This window comes from Lipotes vexillifer, unplaced genomic scaffold (genome assembly GCF_000442215.2).
Source record: "Lipotes vexillifer unplaced genomic scaffold, Lipotes_vexillifer_v1.1 scaffold395, whole genome shotgun sequence".
Lineage (NCBI taxonomy): Eukaryota > Metazoa > Chordata > Mammalia > Artiodactyla > Lipotidae > Lipotes > Lipotes vexillifer.
Genome location: NW_006797390.1, coordinates 3,804,879 through 3,824,282, shown reverse-complemented (window position 1 = coordinate 3,824,282; position 19,404 = coordinate 3,804,879). Strand labels below are relative to the sequence as shown.

The following is a 19,404-nucleotide window of genomic DNA, read 5'->3' as shown; positions in this document are numbered from 1 at the left end:
CCCGGCACATGCGCACCGCGGCGGCGCGCGCCCGCGGAGTGGCACTTTTTAAAAGTGCAGCCCCGAGGCCAGCCCGCAGCCGCCAGCACCTCGGTCCGAAGCCTGGTCCCGCCCGTCCCGGCCTCAAGCGCCCCCGTCCCACACCAGTCCGGCCCAGGCCAGTCTAGCGCGCACCATGCCGGTCAAAGGAGGCACCAAGTGCATCAAATATCTGCTGTTCGGATTTAACTTCATCTTCTGGGTGAGTGAGCGCGACTGCCGCGCGCTCCTCTCCGGGGCCACCTGTCCGCCCCGGGCACCCGGTCCGCGGTCGGGGTTGCCGGTCGCCGGCATCGCCTGCGCAGGGGAAGACTCCTGGCGGGAGGAGAGGGCACTGCGGCCGCCAGCTGGCTCCTCGGCGGGGGCTGAGACGGGCTGGGAGGGCGCGTTGGTCCGGGGCTGGTCCGAAGCGGGGCGGGCAGGGGGCGCGGGGCCCTAGTGAGCCGGGGGTGGGGGGCGGTGTTTGCTCCCACCCCGATCCCCTCCGAGTGCAAGAGGGAAAAACGGAGCACCCGCTCTGCTGGGGACTCAAGGCCCTGCCCAAAGGGGACTGTGGCGGGCAGTGCAGCTCGTGACCCGGGTGTGGTCCCCCCGAGTGGCCGAGGCCGCGGGGAGGGGAGGATGCGGACCCTCCAAGGGACTAAGGTGGCGCCAAAGGAGCTCAGTGAAGGTCTGTTGGCACCTTTACGCCGGAGAGCAAGGGGCGCGCCGGTCGCGGGTGTCAGCGTCCCGGGCCCCGTCCCTGAATGAGCGTCGGGAATCCCTCCTCCACCCCCGAGGAGGAAACTTCAGGCCCCATGCTCTCAGACTGATTCTGAGCCGGCGTGAGAAAGTCCAAGCTCCGTCGAAACTACCTGAAAGACTAGCTTGTCTTGATTTTTTTTTTTTTTTCCCCCGAAGAGTGATAAGTATCTGAGCTGGAGAGAACTCGGGAGAGTTGGGGAGGGGTGGGGCAGATGCCTATCGGCGCCTTCAGTAGGATGAGTCCTCTTGTTTCTCCATTTCCGGGAGAGATCAGGTGCCGGCCTCACCCCCTTCCCCGCCAGCCCACCCAGCAGCCGGGCGGGGCCACAGGGAGTGGACTGTCACCTGGGGAGGACGCAGGCCAGGGAGATCAGGACTCCCGCTGCCGGCCATTCTCAGCCTGTCTGCAAATGGGAAGGCAAGGCCGGCAGCAGGGAAGGGGAGTGGCCCCTCCGCACCTCTCCTTGAGGGATTAAGGGGCCACCCGAAGAAAGAGGCAAGGAATAGGGGACTTTGGTGTCCTGGTTCACGGGCCACATCCCCTGCTCACAGGTGGACAGTATTTGCCCCTTTGCAGTCAGGAAAGCATTTGGAAAGGCAGGCCCTGTGCCACTCTCGATAGAGATGGCTGTAGAAGCAGGGGCGAGCCACCAGAGGCTTGTAACAAAAATGTGCTTGTTTCCTTGGAGCTGCTTTCCCCATGAACCCCCGGGAAAATCTCCTGAGGTTTAATCCTCTCTCTGGAGCTGATGGGGTATGAGATTGACCTGCCCTTGCAAGACTCATCACACCCAACACCTGCTCTAGTGAGGACAGTGCATAGGTGTGCCCTGCCCAGCCCGTGGCCTGCTCTAGGGCGACCCTCCTGTGGTGGGCACCCCCTCCTCCCGGGTGTCCCTGCCAGCCAGCTAGCTGCCAGCCTTGGCTACGCCCCTCTCCAACTCCGGCTCTAGGAAAGAACGTCAAAGGCTAACTAGCCCCGCCCCACCCCGCCCTTGTCCTTTAAGGAGTTTTTCTCTCCCTCCTCCCTAGCACCATCTCTCCCCTGCCAGTCTCTTGGTTACTCCTCAGCTATCTGCCTAGGCTGTGTGAGGGTTTGGGGCTTGGGGACCCACGGACTCCCAGGGTGCCTCCATACCCCCCGCCCCATGGCACCTGCAGGAGCCTGGCGGGAGGCTCCCAGGCCACTCAGGTATCTGCTCAGCCTCTCACTGACTCCTGCCTGCCACCCCACTGTATCCAGACCTGCCCCTGCCTGCGCTAGGTGCTGGTGATGGGCTGTGTCATCTGAAACAGAAATGACTCATTCTGGGAACGGCTGGGTATAGAATTAGAAATGACTTTTGAGGTGATTCACTCCAACCTCTCCTTCACAGCGAGGAAGCGGGAACCAGAGAGGGGCTGACCTGCCCAGCGGCACGGGAACCCAGCCAATACCCCAACCCCTACAGGTCCCTTAAGTCCTGTCCTCTTCCGTCTCCATCACGAAACCAACAAGGGGACCTGGTAATGGGTGGTGTATGGGCGTCAGCAGTAGCTTCATGTCTCTGAATCGTTTATTGTTCAGTCGTCCTGTATTCAGGTCCCTGTAGAGATGAAGCCCTCATCTCCCTCCTAGGAGGTGTTGGAATAAAGGAACACCATGATCCCCTTGTGCAGCGTGTTACTCCAAATCTCATTGTATAGCCAGAGCAGGTAACATTACCCCCATTTTACTGATGACCAGGAAACTAGTCCCCAGAGAGGTTCCACGACTCAGCCAGGGTCATGTGGCAGGATAGCATCAGAGGTAAGTTTGAAGGCAGGTCTGGTTGGCTCCAAGTTCAGCACGCTTTCCATCACCAACTGCTGCTGTACCCAGCTGAGTGGGAATGAAAGGAGGGTGGCAACAAGCTCTCAAGAAATAACTTTTAAGAGAAGCTATGACCTGAGGGAACTGCTTGCTTGGATTGTTATGATGTCATCACTTCCCTTTCTCTCTTGAGACCAGGAATTTATAAACTTGGTGTTTGGGACCTGATGTGGGCCTTGAAGAGCAGGAGTTGGGAGGCTAGGGGCCACCGGTACCTCATGGATAGAGGATGCTGAGGGGGTGGTCCAGCAGGGATCCAGAGAGGAGAAGCCCACCTCAGCGGCAGTGGGGTGATTGGGGCAGGGGAGGGGAGCGGTGTACCTCTTCCCTGGCCCCCAGTCTCATCCCTGTGGGACCCTCAGTGACAGCAGAGCCTGTGCTGCCTGCCCTCCCCAAGTAGGGCCTCTGGTGCCCACAGCTAAGCCAGCAGTCAGGCTGTTCTTCCAGGACCCTAACTTCCCAGCTCTGTTTCAGTTGTTTCTGGGTTTCCTTCAGACCTCTTTGCCTACCCGCCCTCCAAAAAATTTCGATGGGGAAATTTTTTGGCATTTTTACAATTTTACAATGCCAAAGGGGGCAGCCTCAGCTGTACAGTGGGGAACCGGGGCTGGTCCAGGCCAGGAGCAAGGCCTTCACATTCTACCCACCCCCTCACCCCTTTGTTCCCTGCCTCTCACCCCGTCTCCTCCCTCACTGATGGGAATAGCAGGGAATTTCTCTTTCCCAAGACATGGTGTCTCGCAGGCCTAAGGCAGGCTTCACGGAAACATGGACAGAGGCCTGGACCAGAGTTCAGGGACCTGGGCGTTAGTCCAGCTCTGCCCCCAGCTCACTTTGAGCAGGTCACTTTTGAATTCCAGACCTCAGTTTCCTCATCTGTACAACCAGTGGGTTGGAGCAAATGGTCCAGAAAGGTTCCTTCAGTAGCTCAGTCTATGAAACTAGCCCCACCCCCAGGGCCTAGAGCAAAGGACATTCCCACACAACCCAAAATAGGAGTCAGGAAATGGAAGCGTGCAGTGGGTACCCAGGCTTGACCCAGCGTGGCTTCATTTCACTCAGAGGCCTCTTGATGTCTGGGGCCTGAGCCGTGCCTCTCTTTCCTGGTAACCCCAAGTTCCCTCCACTCCCCCTGGGTGGGGTCTCTCTGTCTGGGGGGGTTCTCTGTCTTGGTCGCCCTCAGCCTTTTGTGGCGGTGCTGCCTAGCGGTCAGAGTGGCTCTGCGTTGGATTTGGCCGTCACCGTGTGGAGCTGGTGCCTACCCCCTGGGGTTGCCGTGGGTTACATGAGCGCATGCGTGTGATGCACTTAGCCTCCTGGATGAGGAGTAAACTTCCAGCTGTAGCTTTTGTCATCCCTGTGTGGAAAGGGGGTTGAGGAGGTGGGGAGGGTGGGAGCAATGGCCTGGGGAAGTGTGGAAGTTGAAACCAGAGAGAGGTAGCCGGGTGCACACCCCACATCCACACACGTCCCCCCTTCTACTTGTCCTACATCACTGCCAGCCTCGTTCCACCACACACCTCTGCGATTCCCACCTCAGGACCCTGACTCCATTTCATGTGGGGCAGCCCCACTTCTGAAAATAAAACTGCGTGCGGAGAAATCCGGAATGCGGGGTCGGGGCGGGGGATGGGCGAGCGGGACGGCACTGGCAGAAGCCCCTCCCACCCAACCTGCGGCTTCACCCAGAAGCTGTTTGCCTTCAGTGCTGGACTGAGCAAGCAGCTGCGGCTCTTGCGTGAAATGGCTTCCACCTTTGGCACCCAGACAGCCCGAGCCCTGCGAGAGCCGGCTGTGTTTGCACAGAGGCTGGCAGGTTTGGGGAGGCCAGGTGTCTGCATCTGCTCAGGAAAATAAGACTTCTCCCTGCCCGGACTCCTGAGGCTTTCCCCCCACTTTGCCCCGCGATGGTTGTCAACAACAGATGGGACTCCTGATTCGGGGAGTGGGGAGGATTCCTCTGCACGCGCGCACGCACACTCACCTGGCACCATTCCAGACCTTACCCTCTTGTGCTCAAAGGAAGCAGCTGCCGGTTCAGACCTGAGTTTGGAACTGCTTTGATAAGAAGCCCTTTGGAGCACTTAACTCTGCTAAACGAGGCTTCTGCGGCTTCAGACCTCACGCATCACCGTTCTCACATCTTCCTTTTGTGTCAGATGCAAATCTTCACTATTAACACACAGAGCTGTGTGTCCGTGTTCGATTTGTCTGTTTTCCTGTTCGATTCCATTTTACAAGGAGGCACGGTTTGGGGGATTGGTTGCACAGTTTGGGACTTAATAATATGCCTGGGACTTAACAAAAGCACCGTTTCTGCCAAAGAGCACAAGCCTTGACCGTCTTTCTTGGGTGTGTCTGGTTGTGAGGGTGAGGGACCCGACGTCACGGGTTACGGTGGCTTCTGTGGTCCTGTTGCCTCCTTGGGGGCTGCATGTTCTGGAGAGACTGGGGAGAGGAGCGCGAAGAAAAAGTTTCAGGAAACTTCATGTGCCGTGTTCCTGCCTCCCCCCGGGGGCGGGGTCAGGGGAACTTTATTTGGAGCCGCCTCAGGTCTTTTCAACCAAAGACTTGCAGAAACCGTCTTTTCCTCTTACTTACAGAAGAGCAATGACTTCATGGTTTGGGGGTTTGAAAATCTGGGGAAGAGCCTGTCGAACCCAGGTTCACCCAGAGATAATCATTTGCAACTGAGGGAATTAAGGAGACCAAAAGCGCTAATCTAAACAATATATATATATTTTTTAATTTATGTTTTTAAAGTCTGACTGCAGATCACTTGCCTGTTTCATTCCGTGGAAAAAGTAATGCTGGTCCAGGGACATTTGCATTTTCCGTCAAGTGATGGCAGGCAGCTGTGGAAAGCAGCGTCCTGTCTCCAGATGAGATAATTTTATTTTAATTACATCCATCCAGTAATTCCTCCCTTCCACCAAAGAAATACTTAGTTCTGAATAGTTTTTTTGTTTGGTTTTTTGTTTAATAAATTTATTTATTTTTTATTTACTTATTTTGGGCTGCGTTGGGTCTTCATTGCTGCGCGGGCTTTCTCTAGTTGCAGCGAGCCGGGGCTGCTCTTAATTGCAGTGCATGGGCTTCTCATTATGGTGGCTTCTCCTATTGCGGAGCACAGGCTCTAGGCACACGGGCTTAAGTAGTTGTGGCACATGGGCTCAGTAGTTGTGGCTCGCAGGCTCTAGAGCGCAGGCTCAGTAGTTGTGGCACACAGGCTTAGTTGCCCCACGGCATGTGGGATCCTCCCGGATCAGAGTTCGAACCCATGTCCCCTGCATTGGCAGGAGGAGTCCCAGCCACTGCGCCACCAGGGAAGTCCCTGGATAGCTTTTAAGTACTGCTTGCTGTCATCCTCTACTGGCAGGTCCGAACATTTTGGGGGAATCCCATGAAATCAATGGGACCTGCCTCCAGAAACACACAGTCCCCGTTTTTTTTGCTTTTTTCTCCAGAGACCCATGAACCTCCCCATATCAAACACCGCATATTGGTTTCCAGGCAACCCCTGCTCTGTCTGGAATCCCGCGTTTCTGCCATGAGGTGTGGGTTGCCTCACTGCTCTCCAGGACTGCGCAGGGGAGCTGTGGGGACTTTGAGGAAGGCATTAGAGAGCCCCTAAGTTCCCCGAGGATCAAGGGCAGCCCTGACTGGAGCTCTGGCCTCCCCACCCATCCTTGCTCTGACTGTCAGCTTAATCCTTGCCCAAGGAGTGGCTTGGACTCGAGATTAATTCAAGGAGTGTTCTGTATTCCTAGTCCTGGAGCTTGGGCAATTTGTCTTTGCTGGGAAAGAGCAGCGTCCTGTCTTTCCCACAAATGGAAACTAGAAGGCTCGGCTGGCCTTCTCTGGCCTTGCCCCTGAGGACTTTGGAAAGGGAGATGCGTCTCCCGGGGGTCTCTGGAGACGCAGACCTCTGAGTTGTGATGTACAGCCTGGCTACGTAGCAGGGAGGACGAAGCTCACTGACTTGGAGGAGAGGGGCCAGATCTGTTTGATCTCAGGGAAGATCCCTGGGTAGAGAGGTGTGTGGACTGTTGACGTGGAGAAAGTCAGTCAGTCCTCTTGCTCAATCCTCTTGCCAAGCATTGTGCAAGGGAGCAGAAACGGTGTCCCTGGCTGTGTTAGGGAAGTCACCCTCCACAGCCTACCCGCTACACTCTCAAGGTCCCAGTATTCACCTCTCTCAGACCCAGGCAGATGGGGGCCATGACTCCTACCGAGCCCCTGCCTCCAAACTGCTTAGAGGAGGCCCCTTTTCCTCCCAGTCTGAGCCGCATGTCAGTGTCCAAGGGCAGAAACAACACCACACGTGGATCGTAGGAGAAGATCCTTGACTGGGGGTTAAAAATATCATAAAGTAAATTAGACCGTTTTAGTGAATTCAAAACACATTTCTATAGCATTTTAGTTTTAATTTATCTTTAAACTTACAGTGATTGAATCAGTAGCAAATGATAAGTTTGATTTATTGAATCTTTAAATGAAAGATCAGCAAAATCATACATAGTTGCGAATTCATTGCTTTTCAAGTTTGGGGTGTTGTGTGTGTTTTAATTTTATTGAGGTATAGTTGATTTACAATGTTGTGTTTCATTTCTGCTCTACAGCGTGTGTGTGTTTTAATTGAAGTATGATTGACATACAACATTCCTTTAGTTTCCAGTGTACAACGTAATGATTTGACATTCATACGCGTTGCAAAATGATTGCCAGAGTAAGTCTACTTACCATCTGTCACCATACAGAATTACAGAATTTTTTTTTCTTGAGATGAGAGCAGCTTTCAGATTTGCAAAACAATATCACTGACTGTAGTTACCTTGCTGTACATCACATCCCCTTGACTTATTTATTTTATAACTGAAAATTTGTACCTCTGCATCCCCTTCGCCCATTTTACCCACCTCCCCAGCCTTCCTTCCCTCAGGCAAGCACCAATCTGTTCTCTGTGTCTGTGGGTTTGGTTTGGTTTGTTTTGTCTTCCAGATTTCATTTAGCATAATACCCTCCAGGTCCATCCATGTTGTCACAAATGGTGTGATTTCTTTCTTTTTTATGGCTGAATAGTATTCTAGTGTATATATGTACCATGTCTTCTTTATACATTTATCTATGGATGGACAGTTAGGTTGTTTCCATGTCTTGGCTATTGTAAATAGTGCTGCAGTGAACATAGGGGTGCGTGTATCTTTTTGAATTAGTATTTTCATGTTCTTTGGATATGTAACCAGAAGTGAAATTGCTGCATCATGTGGTAGTTCTATTTTTAGTCTTTTGAGAAACCGCCATACTCTTTTCCATACTGGGTGCACAAATTTACATTTCCACCAAGACTGCACAAGGTTCCCTTTCTCCACATTATCATCAACACTTGTTATTTGTTGTCCTTTGTATAATAGCCATTGTGACAGGTATGACATAATATCTGATTGTGGTTTTGATTTGCATTTCCCTGATGTTTAGTGATGTTGAGTATCTTTTCATGTGCCTGTTGGCCATCTGTATGTCTTCTTTGGGAGGTTTAGTTTAAAAGATAGTTTGCTATAGACTGTTTGCGCCTCTCCAAATTCATATGTTAAATCCTGAAGTCCAATGCAGTTTTATTTGGAGTCGGGGCTGTTGGGGGTGATTAGGTCATGAGGATGGGGCCCTCATGAATGGAATTAGTGCCCTTATAAGAAGAGGCGGGACTTCTCTGGTGATGCAGTGGTTAAGAATCCACCTCCCAATGCAGGGGACACGGGTTCAAGTCCTGGTCCGGGAAGATCCCACATGCCGCGGAGCAACTAAGCCCATGCGCCACAACTACTAAGCCTGAGCTCTAGAGCCCATGAGCCACAACTACTGAGCCCACGTGCTGCATGTGAAGCCCGCATGTCGCAACTACTGAAGCCCGTGTGCCTAGAGTCTGTGTTCTGCAACAAAGGGAAGCCACTGCAATGAGACGCCCGTGCACCGCAACAGAGTAGTCCCCGCTCGCCGCAACCAGAGGAAGCTTGCGCACAGCAACGAAGACCCAAGAGGAGTCCTAGGCTCTCTCTCTAGACAGCCAAAGATAAATAAATAAATAAATAAAATTTATTTTTTAGAAAAAAGAAGAAAAAGAGGCCCCAGAGTTCCCTTCTCCCTTCAACCATGTGAGATTCTGGTGAGAAGATAACCCTCTATGAACCAGGAAATGAGTCCAAACCAGATGCCAAGTCTGCTGGTGCCTTGATCTTGGACTTTTACCCTGTCCACAGTGCTTTGTTACAGCAGCCTTAATGGACTAAGACAAAGTTATTTACAAATCCGAACCAAAAACACCTCTTCCATCTAGATGAACAATTGCAGTGTAGCCGTTTGCATGCACCCCTCACATCCATGCCTCCCTCTGTTGTGTGGGAAGCCACCCTCAGCAGAATGTGTCCTGCAGGGACAGGAAACTCGTCCCCCGTAAAGACTTTTCCTCCTGCTCACCCTGATGCACTATAAGCGCCTTCTTGTGATGTGGGGCCATGGATTTCAACCTGTTACTATTATGCTCAAACTTTTTTTTGTCTTTTTAGCCACACTGGGCAGCTTGTGGGATCTTAGTTCCCCAAGCAGGGACCAAGCCCCGGCCCCCGGCAGTAGAAACACGAAGTCCTAACCACTGGACCACAGGGAATTCCCTATGTTCAAAAAAAAAATTTTTTTTTAATAAATTTATTTATTTATTTTTGGCTGTGTTGGGTCTTCGTTGCGGTGCGCAGGCTTCTCATTGTGGTGGTTTCTCTTGTTGTGTGGGCTTCAGCAGTTGTGGCACTCAGGCTCAGTAGTTGTGGCTCACGGGCTCTAGAGTTCAGACTCTGTAGTTGTGGCGCACGGGCTTAGTTGCTCCGTGGCATGTGGGATCTTCCTGGACGAGGGCTCGAACTTGTGTCCCCTGCACTGGCAGGCGGATTCTTAACCACTGTGCCACTGGGGAAGCCCTCCCTATGCTCAAACTTTTTAAAGCCTCCTTTCTACAAGCCTGGGCAAGTCGTACCACACTCTACTTTCCCCCTCTTCAATCAAATTATAGCCCTGGCTCCTCAAGACAGATAAACCTTAAGAGATCAGAAAACTCATTTCAACTAGAAATTACATTCTCTTCCAGAGCTGGGGAGGGACCCTTAGAATGGGGAGCTGGTGTGATCCTCATGCCTCTCAGGGCCCCATGCCCAGGGCTGTAAGACAGGCCTGCAGTGATGCCTTCTCATTCCCTTTGTCCTCTGCTGGCAGGATGGTGCTGTAAGTGGCGGGCAAAGGCTCTGGGTCCCACCTTCAGGCCAGTATCCTATAGGGATACAAGGACAGTGGCCAATGGGCAGCTGCAGCGGTGTCTGCACTTGCCAGGCTTGCAGCGGTGGCGAAGCTGGGACGAGAAGGGAATGTACCAGCTTACTCTGGAGAGTCTGTTTCCCAGAGCAGGGCTGTGGCCACACTCACTTCTGGCTGGCCAGCAAGAACGTGCCCAGAGCTCTCCAGCCAGAGGCCAGCAAGAGGAGTCCCAGGCTCTCTCTCTAGACTCTGTCCATCAGGCTCCCCCAGAGAGACGCCAGACTCCGATGGCACCTGCAGGCCAGGTGGCCATGGCAGGTACCTTCCTGTCGTGAGAAGATAGGCCCTCTGCTCTTACATGTGGGCTCTCTTGGGGCCTTTACGGATCGAAGACGCCACTTTTGAAATAGAATCAGCTGTGACCAGGAAGGAGAAAGGATAAAAGTGAAAAATTCTGGCCCTGAAATTAACAAAATGGATCAAAAAGACCTTTGAGCTTAGCAAAATGATTGAGAATTTGGGCTTTGCAGTCAGACTGTTCTGGGTCCAGGTTGTAACTCAGGCTCCTCTTTGCCATGTGATCTCAAGACAAGTTCCTGAACTTCTGTGCCTGAAACTTCTCATCTCGAAAACAAGTTAATATTACCTACCTGGTGTGTCTGTTGAGAAAATTAAATGATTCAAGTGAAGTGCTTCGGGTGAGGCGGGGGACACAGCAGACAGTGGAGGGCTTGCTGTTTAATCCTTGAGACTAGAATGAAGAGGGGATCGTGGCAGAGGAATAGGGCAAAGGGGCATCTCCCACCACTCAGGGCCACGCGAGCAAGTGGTAACAGGTTCCACAGATGGAATGAGAGCTAGCTGGTCCGTGTGGCTAAAGTGTATCTGTATCGGGGAGAGAGAGAGAGAGAGAGAGAGAGAGATCACCAGGCATCTTAGTTAGGCATACACAATGGAAAACAATGGTATTCTGGAATTTAAAGCAAAACAGCCCCCAAACAATCCCCCACATCAGATGATTTTGGTTAAGATCAGAATGGCTACTTTCAGCAGAAAATGGATTTATGGGCTGGCTGACGTCTGCTACACGTCTGGCCAGCAGGCAATGGAAACTTGAAACTTCTTGTTTGGAAGGAGGTTACCTTGGGCAGAGGCCTCCCTCCCAATCCCTCAGCCCCAAATAACTTAACACTGGCACCTTGTATTAGCTAAAACTTTTCTCCTCTTAGGCAGAATAAGGGCTCTGGTTTTCTTTTTTTCTTTTTTTTCTTTTTTGGCCACACCTCGAGACATGCAGGATCTTAGTTCCCCGACCAGGGATGGAACCTGAGCCCCCTGCATTGGAAGTGCAGAGTCCTAACCACTGGACCACCAGGGAAGTCCCACTCAGGGCTCTGGTTTTTAAATGATGCTGGCTCAGTCCTCAGGAGGGAGGATTTCTCAAGTCTTGAACTTGTTCAGACCAGGTCACTGTCCAGTTTCCATAAAGGTGTTGAGAAGAAGCTTTTACAAGGTCTTTCATCCTCTGCCACACCCCAGAGAGGGGACCAAGCTACCTCCCTTCCACCAGGGATGAGACAGGCAGTCAAGTAACTGACCTCTGCCTGGCACATGCTGTGCATGTGACAAAGGGAGAGAACTGTCAGCTGAGTCACACTGCATACCTGCTGTGTGACCATGGGCAAGTTACTTTACCTCTCTGAGCCTGTTTCGTCGTCTCAAGCTGGGATGATCGGAACTACCTAGAAGAGTATAAGGCAGTCCCACCAGCATCCTCAGATTCAGAAGGGGCAGCAGGGCCTAACAGGAGGACTCTAGTCTCCCAATATTCCACTTCTCCCTGGAAAATCTCTCACTATGTGCTTCCAGGGAATGTTCCCCTGTTAGCAAGCTGAACACAGTTGCCCAAAAGAGGCCAGCAGAGCAAGATGGTGGCACCCACAGGCTGTAGCTATTGAGCCACCACCCCGTGTCCTCCCAGGAGGTCCACAGACAGGCTGAGCCTATGCTCAGGAACCTGGGGAAAGTTAATTCTTTAGACTTACCCTACAATTTTTATTATTATTTTTTTTTAATGTTGAATTATCTAGGCGGTGGGGTAGGTACCACAATCTTCTCAGTGTTTAGGGCACTAAATAGCAGAAGTCCGCCTCCCTGAGGTCCTGGCTTGGGAGAAGGGGGCGGAGGATGGTTGGATTTTGTTTTTGTTGCTGTTGAGACCTCCCCCCCTCAAGGTGCTGCATTGTGTAAAAGAGCAACATGGAGCAGCAGGGGGCGTTATGACCCAGGGGGATTATTGGGGGAAGGAGGGGTTGAATTGTTGGAAATGTAGATTCCTGGGGGGAGGCGCCCAGTTGGTGACTCTCCTTAGGCCTCACTCTCCTAACGTGGGTAATGAGGGTAATCATGCAACCTGCATACAATAATACAAGGTCATTGGGATCAAGTACGGGATATTTAATGTCAAGTTATTATCATGATACCTGGCTCATAGCAAGAGCTCAGCTGTCAGCTTCTGCAACTGTTGTTTAGTTACTGTTACCTAAGAAGCTACCTCTCAGAATATTTCAGAGGTTGAAATTGTCCTAAGCACTCACATTCGTCCCCATCTTATTGCTTCAGCTCTGCGAAGCCGTATCACTGAGGGCATTGCTCAAAGCTGAAATTTTACCACTAGGCTTCCTCTCTTTCAGAAGGTGAAACAGACGACTTATCTTTTCATCTGTCTACAAAACGCCCACTTCAGAGATTCCCCTGGGAAAGGTGAGGGAGGGAGGGACCAGTTTAGGGCTTTGCTTGGAGTGGCCCATAAGCATACCCAGTTGACAGGGACCTCTCTTGTGGAATCTGCCCAAGAGGGGCGGCCTCGGCACCTCTCCTTCAACGCTCACCTTCAGAGCCTCTGAGGGTGGGCTTGAGGCCACCACCTGTCCCATGCTCACCAGAGGGAGAGGGGGAGGGGAGAGAGAGAACAGACCCAAAGGATGAATCCGTGGTCGTTCCCTCCCTTGGCCCTGGCCTTGGCTGGCATTGATGCCCTAAGTTGGACTCGTCTAGCCAGCAGGCAGGATAAGGTTTAGGTCAGAGCATCCTGCCAAATTCACGGTGTCCAGACCAGACTCTTGTCCCCCCCGCCCAGAAAATTTCTTGGGGGTTCCCATTCTTTCCATTCACCAGCTGGCAGGGAGGGAGCACGGTGTTGGGAAGAGTGCAGCTCTGAGCTGCTGGCTGCATGGATCTGGTTCAGAGTCAGCTCTGCCTCTTGCTGGCTGTGTCTGTTTGAGCAAGTTGCTTAACCTCTCTGTTTCACCTATAAAATAAGTATGACGAGCAGATTAAATGAGATAATATACTTAAATCACCTCCTGCGATGTAGGACACGAGTGAGTGCTCATAAAGAGTGACTGCTACTATTATTATATTATTTATTTTCCTTTCCCTGGCCTCTGGAGGAGTTACTAATGGACAAAAGCCTGCCACAGTCAAATCAACAGTAACTCTAGATAAACCTACAAGGTCATTGACCATCAGCCTCTGCATGTGTTCTTTTTTTTTTTTTAATGTTGTTTTCCTAGAATTTGGGGTCATTTGAGGAAGAGTCCACTTCCATACACAACGGCAGCCTGTCCTGGGGAGAACGTAGGCTGCAGAAATTGGGGAAGTTTTTGCCAAGAGTGCCCTGCTGCAGGGGCTGCCTGAGTCATTTTGGCATCTGGGGGAGGAGGGTTCACCAGGTGAGTCTGTGGCTGGAGGTACATGGAGAAGCCAAATGCAGGTTCCAACTTGAGCATTTACTGTGACTTCCCCACTCAGTGGGTTTAAGAGGGCGTTGTCTAGCCAGTATCTGTCTTTCTTACCTCTTGCTTCCTTCCTGCTTACGTGTCCTGTATCCTGCTCCTTAACTGTCACCATTCAGCAGCCAAGGTGGTCCTCAGCCCCAGTCCCCCTCCCTGGCTTTCCAGTGCCAGCAGGAGCCCTGCGCCCAGGGAAGGCTTACATCCCCGCTCCGTAGCTTCATGCCCTTTGGCACTGGCGTTTCAAACGCTGGTCTCTGCGTTCAGAACCCCCAGAAAGAGCTTTTCCATTCCTCCAATTGTTCAGTGTTTAAATGAAAGCCTTAGAGCAGTGGTTCTGAAACCTGAGTGGGCAGCAGAATCATCCGGGGGTGCTTGTTAAAACATAGATTGCTGGGACTTCCCTGGCAGTCCAGTGGTTAGGACTCCATGCTTCCACTGCAGTGGGCTCGGGTTTGATCCCTGGTCGGGGAACTAGGATCCCACATGTCACGCGGCACGGCCAAAAAACAACAACAACACAGATCACTGGGCCTCACCTCACTTGGGTTTCTAATCGAATAAGTCCAGGACGGGGACAAGTTTGCACATCTGACAAGTTCCCAGGTGATGCTGCTGCCACTACAGCTGGTCTGGGGACCACGTGTTGAGAACCACTGGCCTGGAAAAAAGTCTCCCAGTGGCCTTTGAGAATTCAGGCTTCTGTAGATGTGCAGCTCAGAAGAAGCCCCAAGGGGATGAGATGGCCCCCAGAATGATCATACTCACGGGGAAGGTGGGGGACAGTTGTTCTTCAGGACTGTGATCTCTGGGGCTTTTCTGTTCATCTCTAATAAAACTAACGTTAGTAATATGCCCTGGTTGGCATCTTTCAGTTCTGCCATGAACGAACAGTTTACTTTTTTTTTAATATTTATTTAATTTTATTTATTTATTTATTTGGTTGCAGCAGGTGGGCTCCTTAGTTGTGGCTCGCAGGGTCCTTAGTTGCGGTTTGCCGGCTCCTTAGTTGTGGCACGTGTGCTCCTTAGTTGTGGCAGGCAGCTCCTTAGTTGCTGCAGGTGGGCTCCTTAGTTGTGGCATGTATGGGGGATCTAGTTACCTGACCAGGGATCGAACCCCCGCCTCAGCCCCCTGCATTGGGAGCACGGAGTCTTAACCACTGCGCCACCAGGGAAGTCCCTAACAGTTTACTTGTGATCCTTAAGGAAAGCAAGTCATGGCAGTTTTTTTCTGATCAGCGTGGAGTTTGGTTTTAGCTGTTGTTATCCTGTGCAGTGGGCCTGGAGAGGGCAGGACTCCAAGACCTCTGCTCCTGCCCAAGTGCTTCATCCTTCCAGAGACACCAGCTCAGGGGAGGAGGGTGCCGGGAAAGGGTGAGAGAGGCGTTGGGGAGCTGGCTCCTGTTTGCTCTTGCCAGCAGTGCCCAGCCCAGGCTCCTGACAGTGAATCAGCCCATCAGGCTTGGCACTCTGTGCTGAGCCAGGGTTGCCATGGAGATGGGTGAGGCTGGAGCCCACAGGTCTAGGTGGCCCGACTTGTGTGAACACAGAGGCCCTTATCTGCACTCCCGAGGCTCCATCAGGCATGAGTGGTGAGGCAGCTTGCATCCTCCGGGTTCAGCCTCTGTGACTTCCTGGGTGGCCAGGGGCAGCTAAGCTGAGGTCTCCCAAGCCCAGTATGTTAACAAAAAAATCCAGGGCTGATACGGATCTTACCGAAGGAAGGAAGTAAAGAGGTCAAATCCCCTCCCTCTCTGTGATCTGCTCCTTCAGTAACTGCTTCCTGCAGCGTGAATTCGCTCATGGAAGCAGCCTGGGATCCCAGGAAGGACAAAGGCCTCCACTCTCGGCCAACCATGTCCCTTACCCTCCCCGCCCCACTTCTCTCCCCCCATCCCGGCTGGTCCTAGCAGAGCTCTGGAGGTGTCTCCCCCAGCACACCGCGCTCACACAGACCCAGAGAAGACAGACCCCCCCACTGTCCTCAATCACCCTGTGCCCACCCAGCTGCCTCCTCAGATCAGAGGAGGACACACAGCTGAGGCCGCCAAGAGCCGTGAATATCCCCACTTTTGTCTTCGTGTCGTTCGCAAGGTTTATTATTATCGTTGTCATCATTATATTCCCCACAGAATCTGGCTGGCTCTAGCACTCACGGTCGTCAGAGTGTTTTACACGTATCGCTTCATTTAATCTTCCCCTTCAACCTCCTGGGTCAAAGGCAGGAAAGTATCAAACTTTTTTTTTTACAAATGGGAACTCTGAGGTTCAGAGAAGCTACGGAGAGTGCTTAGTGTCACACAGCTCCTAGGTTGCAGCGCTGGAATTAGCCCCAGAGGCCACGCCACTGTCCACACATGCATCTATTCTTAGCAGAGATGTGCGTTCTCCTGGGAGCGCTCGCGTGCCCCCGGATGGAGTGGCGGCGGATACGTGTTTAGAACTCTGCCAGGTGATTCTCACATCACCCCGTGGCTGGCACCAGTGCGCAAGCGACAGGGGGCAGAGCTAGGGACCCCGCTTCTTGCCCACTGTTCTGTCATGCCAGCTGTCCCTTACTAAAATGTCTGCTGCATCCCTTTGACCAAAGTCACCAAATAGCCAGGGCTTCACAGAAGGACAGTGGGACATAGAAAAGAAAGCACTGCCTTCTCCCCCGACCCGCTCCTGTCACCACCGCCCACCTCTAGCCGCTTCCAAAGTGGCAGATGGGACCACTGCAGTCTGAGGTCAGCCTCAAAGGAAACTGCTTGTGGAGAATGATCTGCCCTGCAGTTCCTGGGCCAGGACAGCTGGATGGAGAAAGTGTCCATGAGTATTTTGTCCTTTTAAAAAATGTGTGACCCATCAGGTCATATTACAGAAGACAGAGGGGACCGAGAGGAAAGAGGCCCAAGCCAAGACCACCCAATGTGTTTGCCTTGGGAGGATTTTTCTTTGAAGTGGGGTTTGCCCCATGGGGAGACATGGTTCCTTCCACCTGAGGGATGGGATGCAAGGTGACACGTATGCGCACAGAGATACACATGCGCGCGCACACGCGCGCACACACGCACACACACTGAAACCTCTGCAGTCAGCCGGTTGCCCTTTTCCTCTGTGTCACCTCGTCACCTCCCGCCTTTCTGCACGCTTGCTTCAGGCATTTTGGGCAGTAGGGCCCCGTTCCTTGGGCTCCAGCTGGAATTGGCTTTGCAAACTCGGCAGGGGGTCCAGAGAAGCCAGGTGCCCCTAAGCAACACTGCACTTAGGATTTGTTTTCAATTCGCCCCTTGGAATTGGAGGCCTTTCCTTTAACCCCGGGTGTGTGTTGCAGAGTAAGATTTCTAGGCCTGTCCCTATGGGTCTGGTGTGACTCACTGAAATCCCCATCTCTGCGTGGGTGCCTTGGGCGTGTTGTGCTTTCAGCCAGGGGAGAGGAGAGGACAGGACAGGAAGCTGGGCCCACCCGGAGTGGGACTGGGCTTTCACTCCTCCTGAAGCTGGCATCCGCCCCAGGTGACTGGATTACCTGTGTGCTCCTCAAGGATTGGAGGGTCTATCCAAGTACTCACAACGTGGAATCCATACACTCCAGGTTTTATGAATGGTTTCAGAGTGTCTGTGAACTCTAGAGGTGGTATGGAAAATTATAGCGATGCTTTTCAGACTTTTTCTGAGACTTTCACCCAATTCTCAAACATCTGTCATCCAGAAAAACCTCAGAATCATAAATTCACAGATATTCTAGAGTGATGAATTCAACACCTATCACCAGACATCTAAAACGTTACGTATATATATATATATATTTTAATATTTATTTATTTGGTTTCGTGGGTTCTTAGTTGCGGCACGCGGGTTCTTCGTTGCTGCATGGGGATCTTTACTTGCGGCATGAGGGACCTAGTGCCCTACCAGGGATCGAACCCAGGCCCCCGGGCATTGGAAGCGTGGAGTCTTAGCCACTGGACTACCAGGGGAGTCCAGTCACATATATTTTAGAGTGAAAGAATTAAACACCCATCACCACTTGAATATTGCTATTAAAAGTATAATAGGGCCTTCCCTGGTGGCGCAGTGGTTGGGAGTCTGCCTGCCGATGCAGGGAACACGGGTTCGTGCACCGGTCCAGGAGGATCCCACATGCCGCGGAGCGGCTGGGCCCGTGGGCCGTGGCCTCTGAGCCTGCGCGTCCGGAGCCTGTGCTCCACAACAGGAGAGGCCACAGCAGTGAGAGGCCCAGCGTACCGGAAAAAAAAAAAAAAAAGTATAATAATATCCAAAGCTATGTATGTTAAAGGTTTACTTTGTTTAATTATATCTAGTCATCTTTAATAAAATATTATTAAGTAAAAAATGAATGCATTAAAAAGAAAAGGATTGGAGTGTCTAACTGGACTTCGGTGGGCGGTGAGCACAGCAGGGCATGGACTTTTTATAAACCCTCATTTTCCAAAAGACTTGATGTGGACGTACCCCTAAATCTCACTGTGACATTCATCACATACCCTCATGGCTCTTTCTCAGTATTTATTCTGGGCAAGTAGTTGTTCTTTGTAGTTTCTGACCCTTGTTGGGAGATGTTGGAAGATGGGTCTGGATGACAAGCTGGTGGGAAAGGAGACTTGTCCAAGGTGAGAGGACCCAGGAGAGGAAATTCTGATGGACTTCAGAGCTTCTCTTTCATTGAAGTCATCCTTCACTTATTGAATAATGATTTACTAATGACTATTTGGTCCCAAGTATGGATGGGGTGCAGGGGAGCTACTGAAATGACTGAGAACTCATCCTGCCCTCCAGGAGAGTGTAAACAGGAAGGGAGGGAGCGAGGATGCTGGGGAGGACCAGTGCAGAGTGGGGCTCGCATTTCCTGGGGAGGAAGCTGAGGACGTCTTGGTGGGGAAGCAGCTGGCCTAGGTGGTTGGGACAGCCTTCCAGGAGGAGGGGCTCCCTCCAGCTGAGGCAGGATTTACGAGACTTATTTGGGAAACTTGAGGGATTCCATCTAAGGAGCAGAGAAGGAAGCAGGGTTCAATGTTGTTACTGCTTAGAGATCCAGAAGTGCAAGGATGGAGTAGAAGCCTTAACACTCGGTAATAGCCCAAGGCGTCTGAGCCTTTCAGAGGAACGGCCACTGTCCTACATGAAGGGCAGGGGGCCCCACGGGGACTCCTTACTGAGTGAGGACTTGGAGGTGGTTTAGCTACAGGCTCGGGGTTTAAAGCGCAGAGCAGCCAGGAGGAGCAGTGCAGTTGGAGGAGGAGACGGTTTGTTTTCTGGGTTTTTTTAGGATAGACAGACATGCCCATGTGTGTTGGCAGAAGTAAGTCAGAAAGAGAAAAACAAATATCGTATATTAACGCATATATGTGGAGCCTAGAAAGATGGTACAGATGAACCGGTTTGCAGGGCAGCTATTGCTGCCAGATGTAGAGAACAAACGTATGGACACCAAGGGGGGAAAGTGGCGGGGTGGTGGGATGAATTGGGAGATTGGGATTGACATATATACACTAATATGTATAAAATAGATAACTAATAAGAACCTGCTGTATAAAAAATAAATTAAATTTAATTTTTTAAAAAAAGTGAAACAGTAGCCGAGACAGACAACAGAGGCAGGAAAGAGGTGGATTAATGGAGCAGGTTCTTTTTTTTTTTTTTTTTTTTTTTTTTCAACCCGGGGGCCTTC

At 51.8% G+C, this 19,404-nt stretch overlaps 1 protein-coding gene and 1 non-coding gene across 2 annotated transcripts in view; one reads left to right on the top strand and one right to left on the bottom strand.

Moving 5' to 3' along the window:
- CD9 (CD9 molecule) overlaps positions 1–19,404 on the top strand; it is a 36,420-nt gene continuing 17,016 nt past the window's right edge. Inside the window, exon 1 of the mRNA XM_007469435.1 lies at positions 1–241. Within this exon, the coding sequence (XP_007469497.1) occupies positions 176–241 (66 nt within the window). The 5' untranslated portion in view covers positions 1–175. The remainder of the gene's footprint in view (positions 242–19,404) is intronic.
- TRNAG-UCC (transfer RNA glycine (anticodon UCC)) lies at positions 11,240–11,312 on the bottom strand. Its single transcript has one exon. It is a non-coding gene; the product is annotated as a tRNA-Gly (tRNA).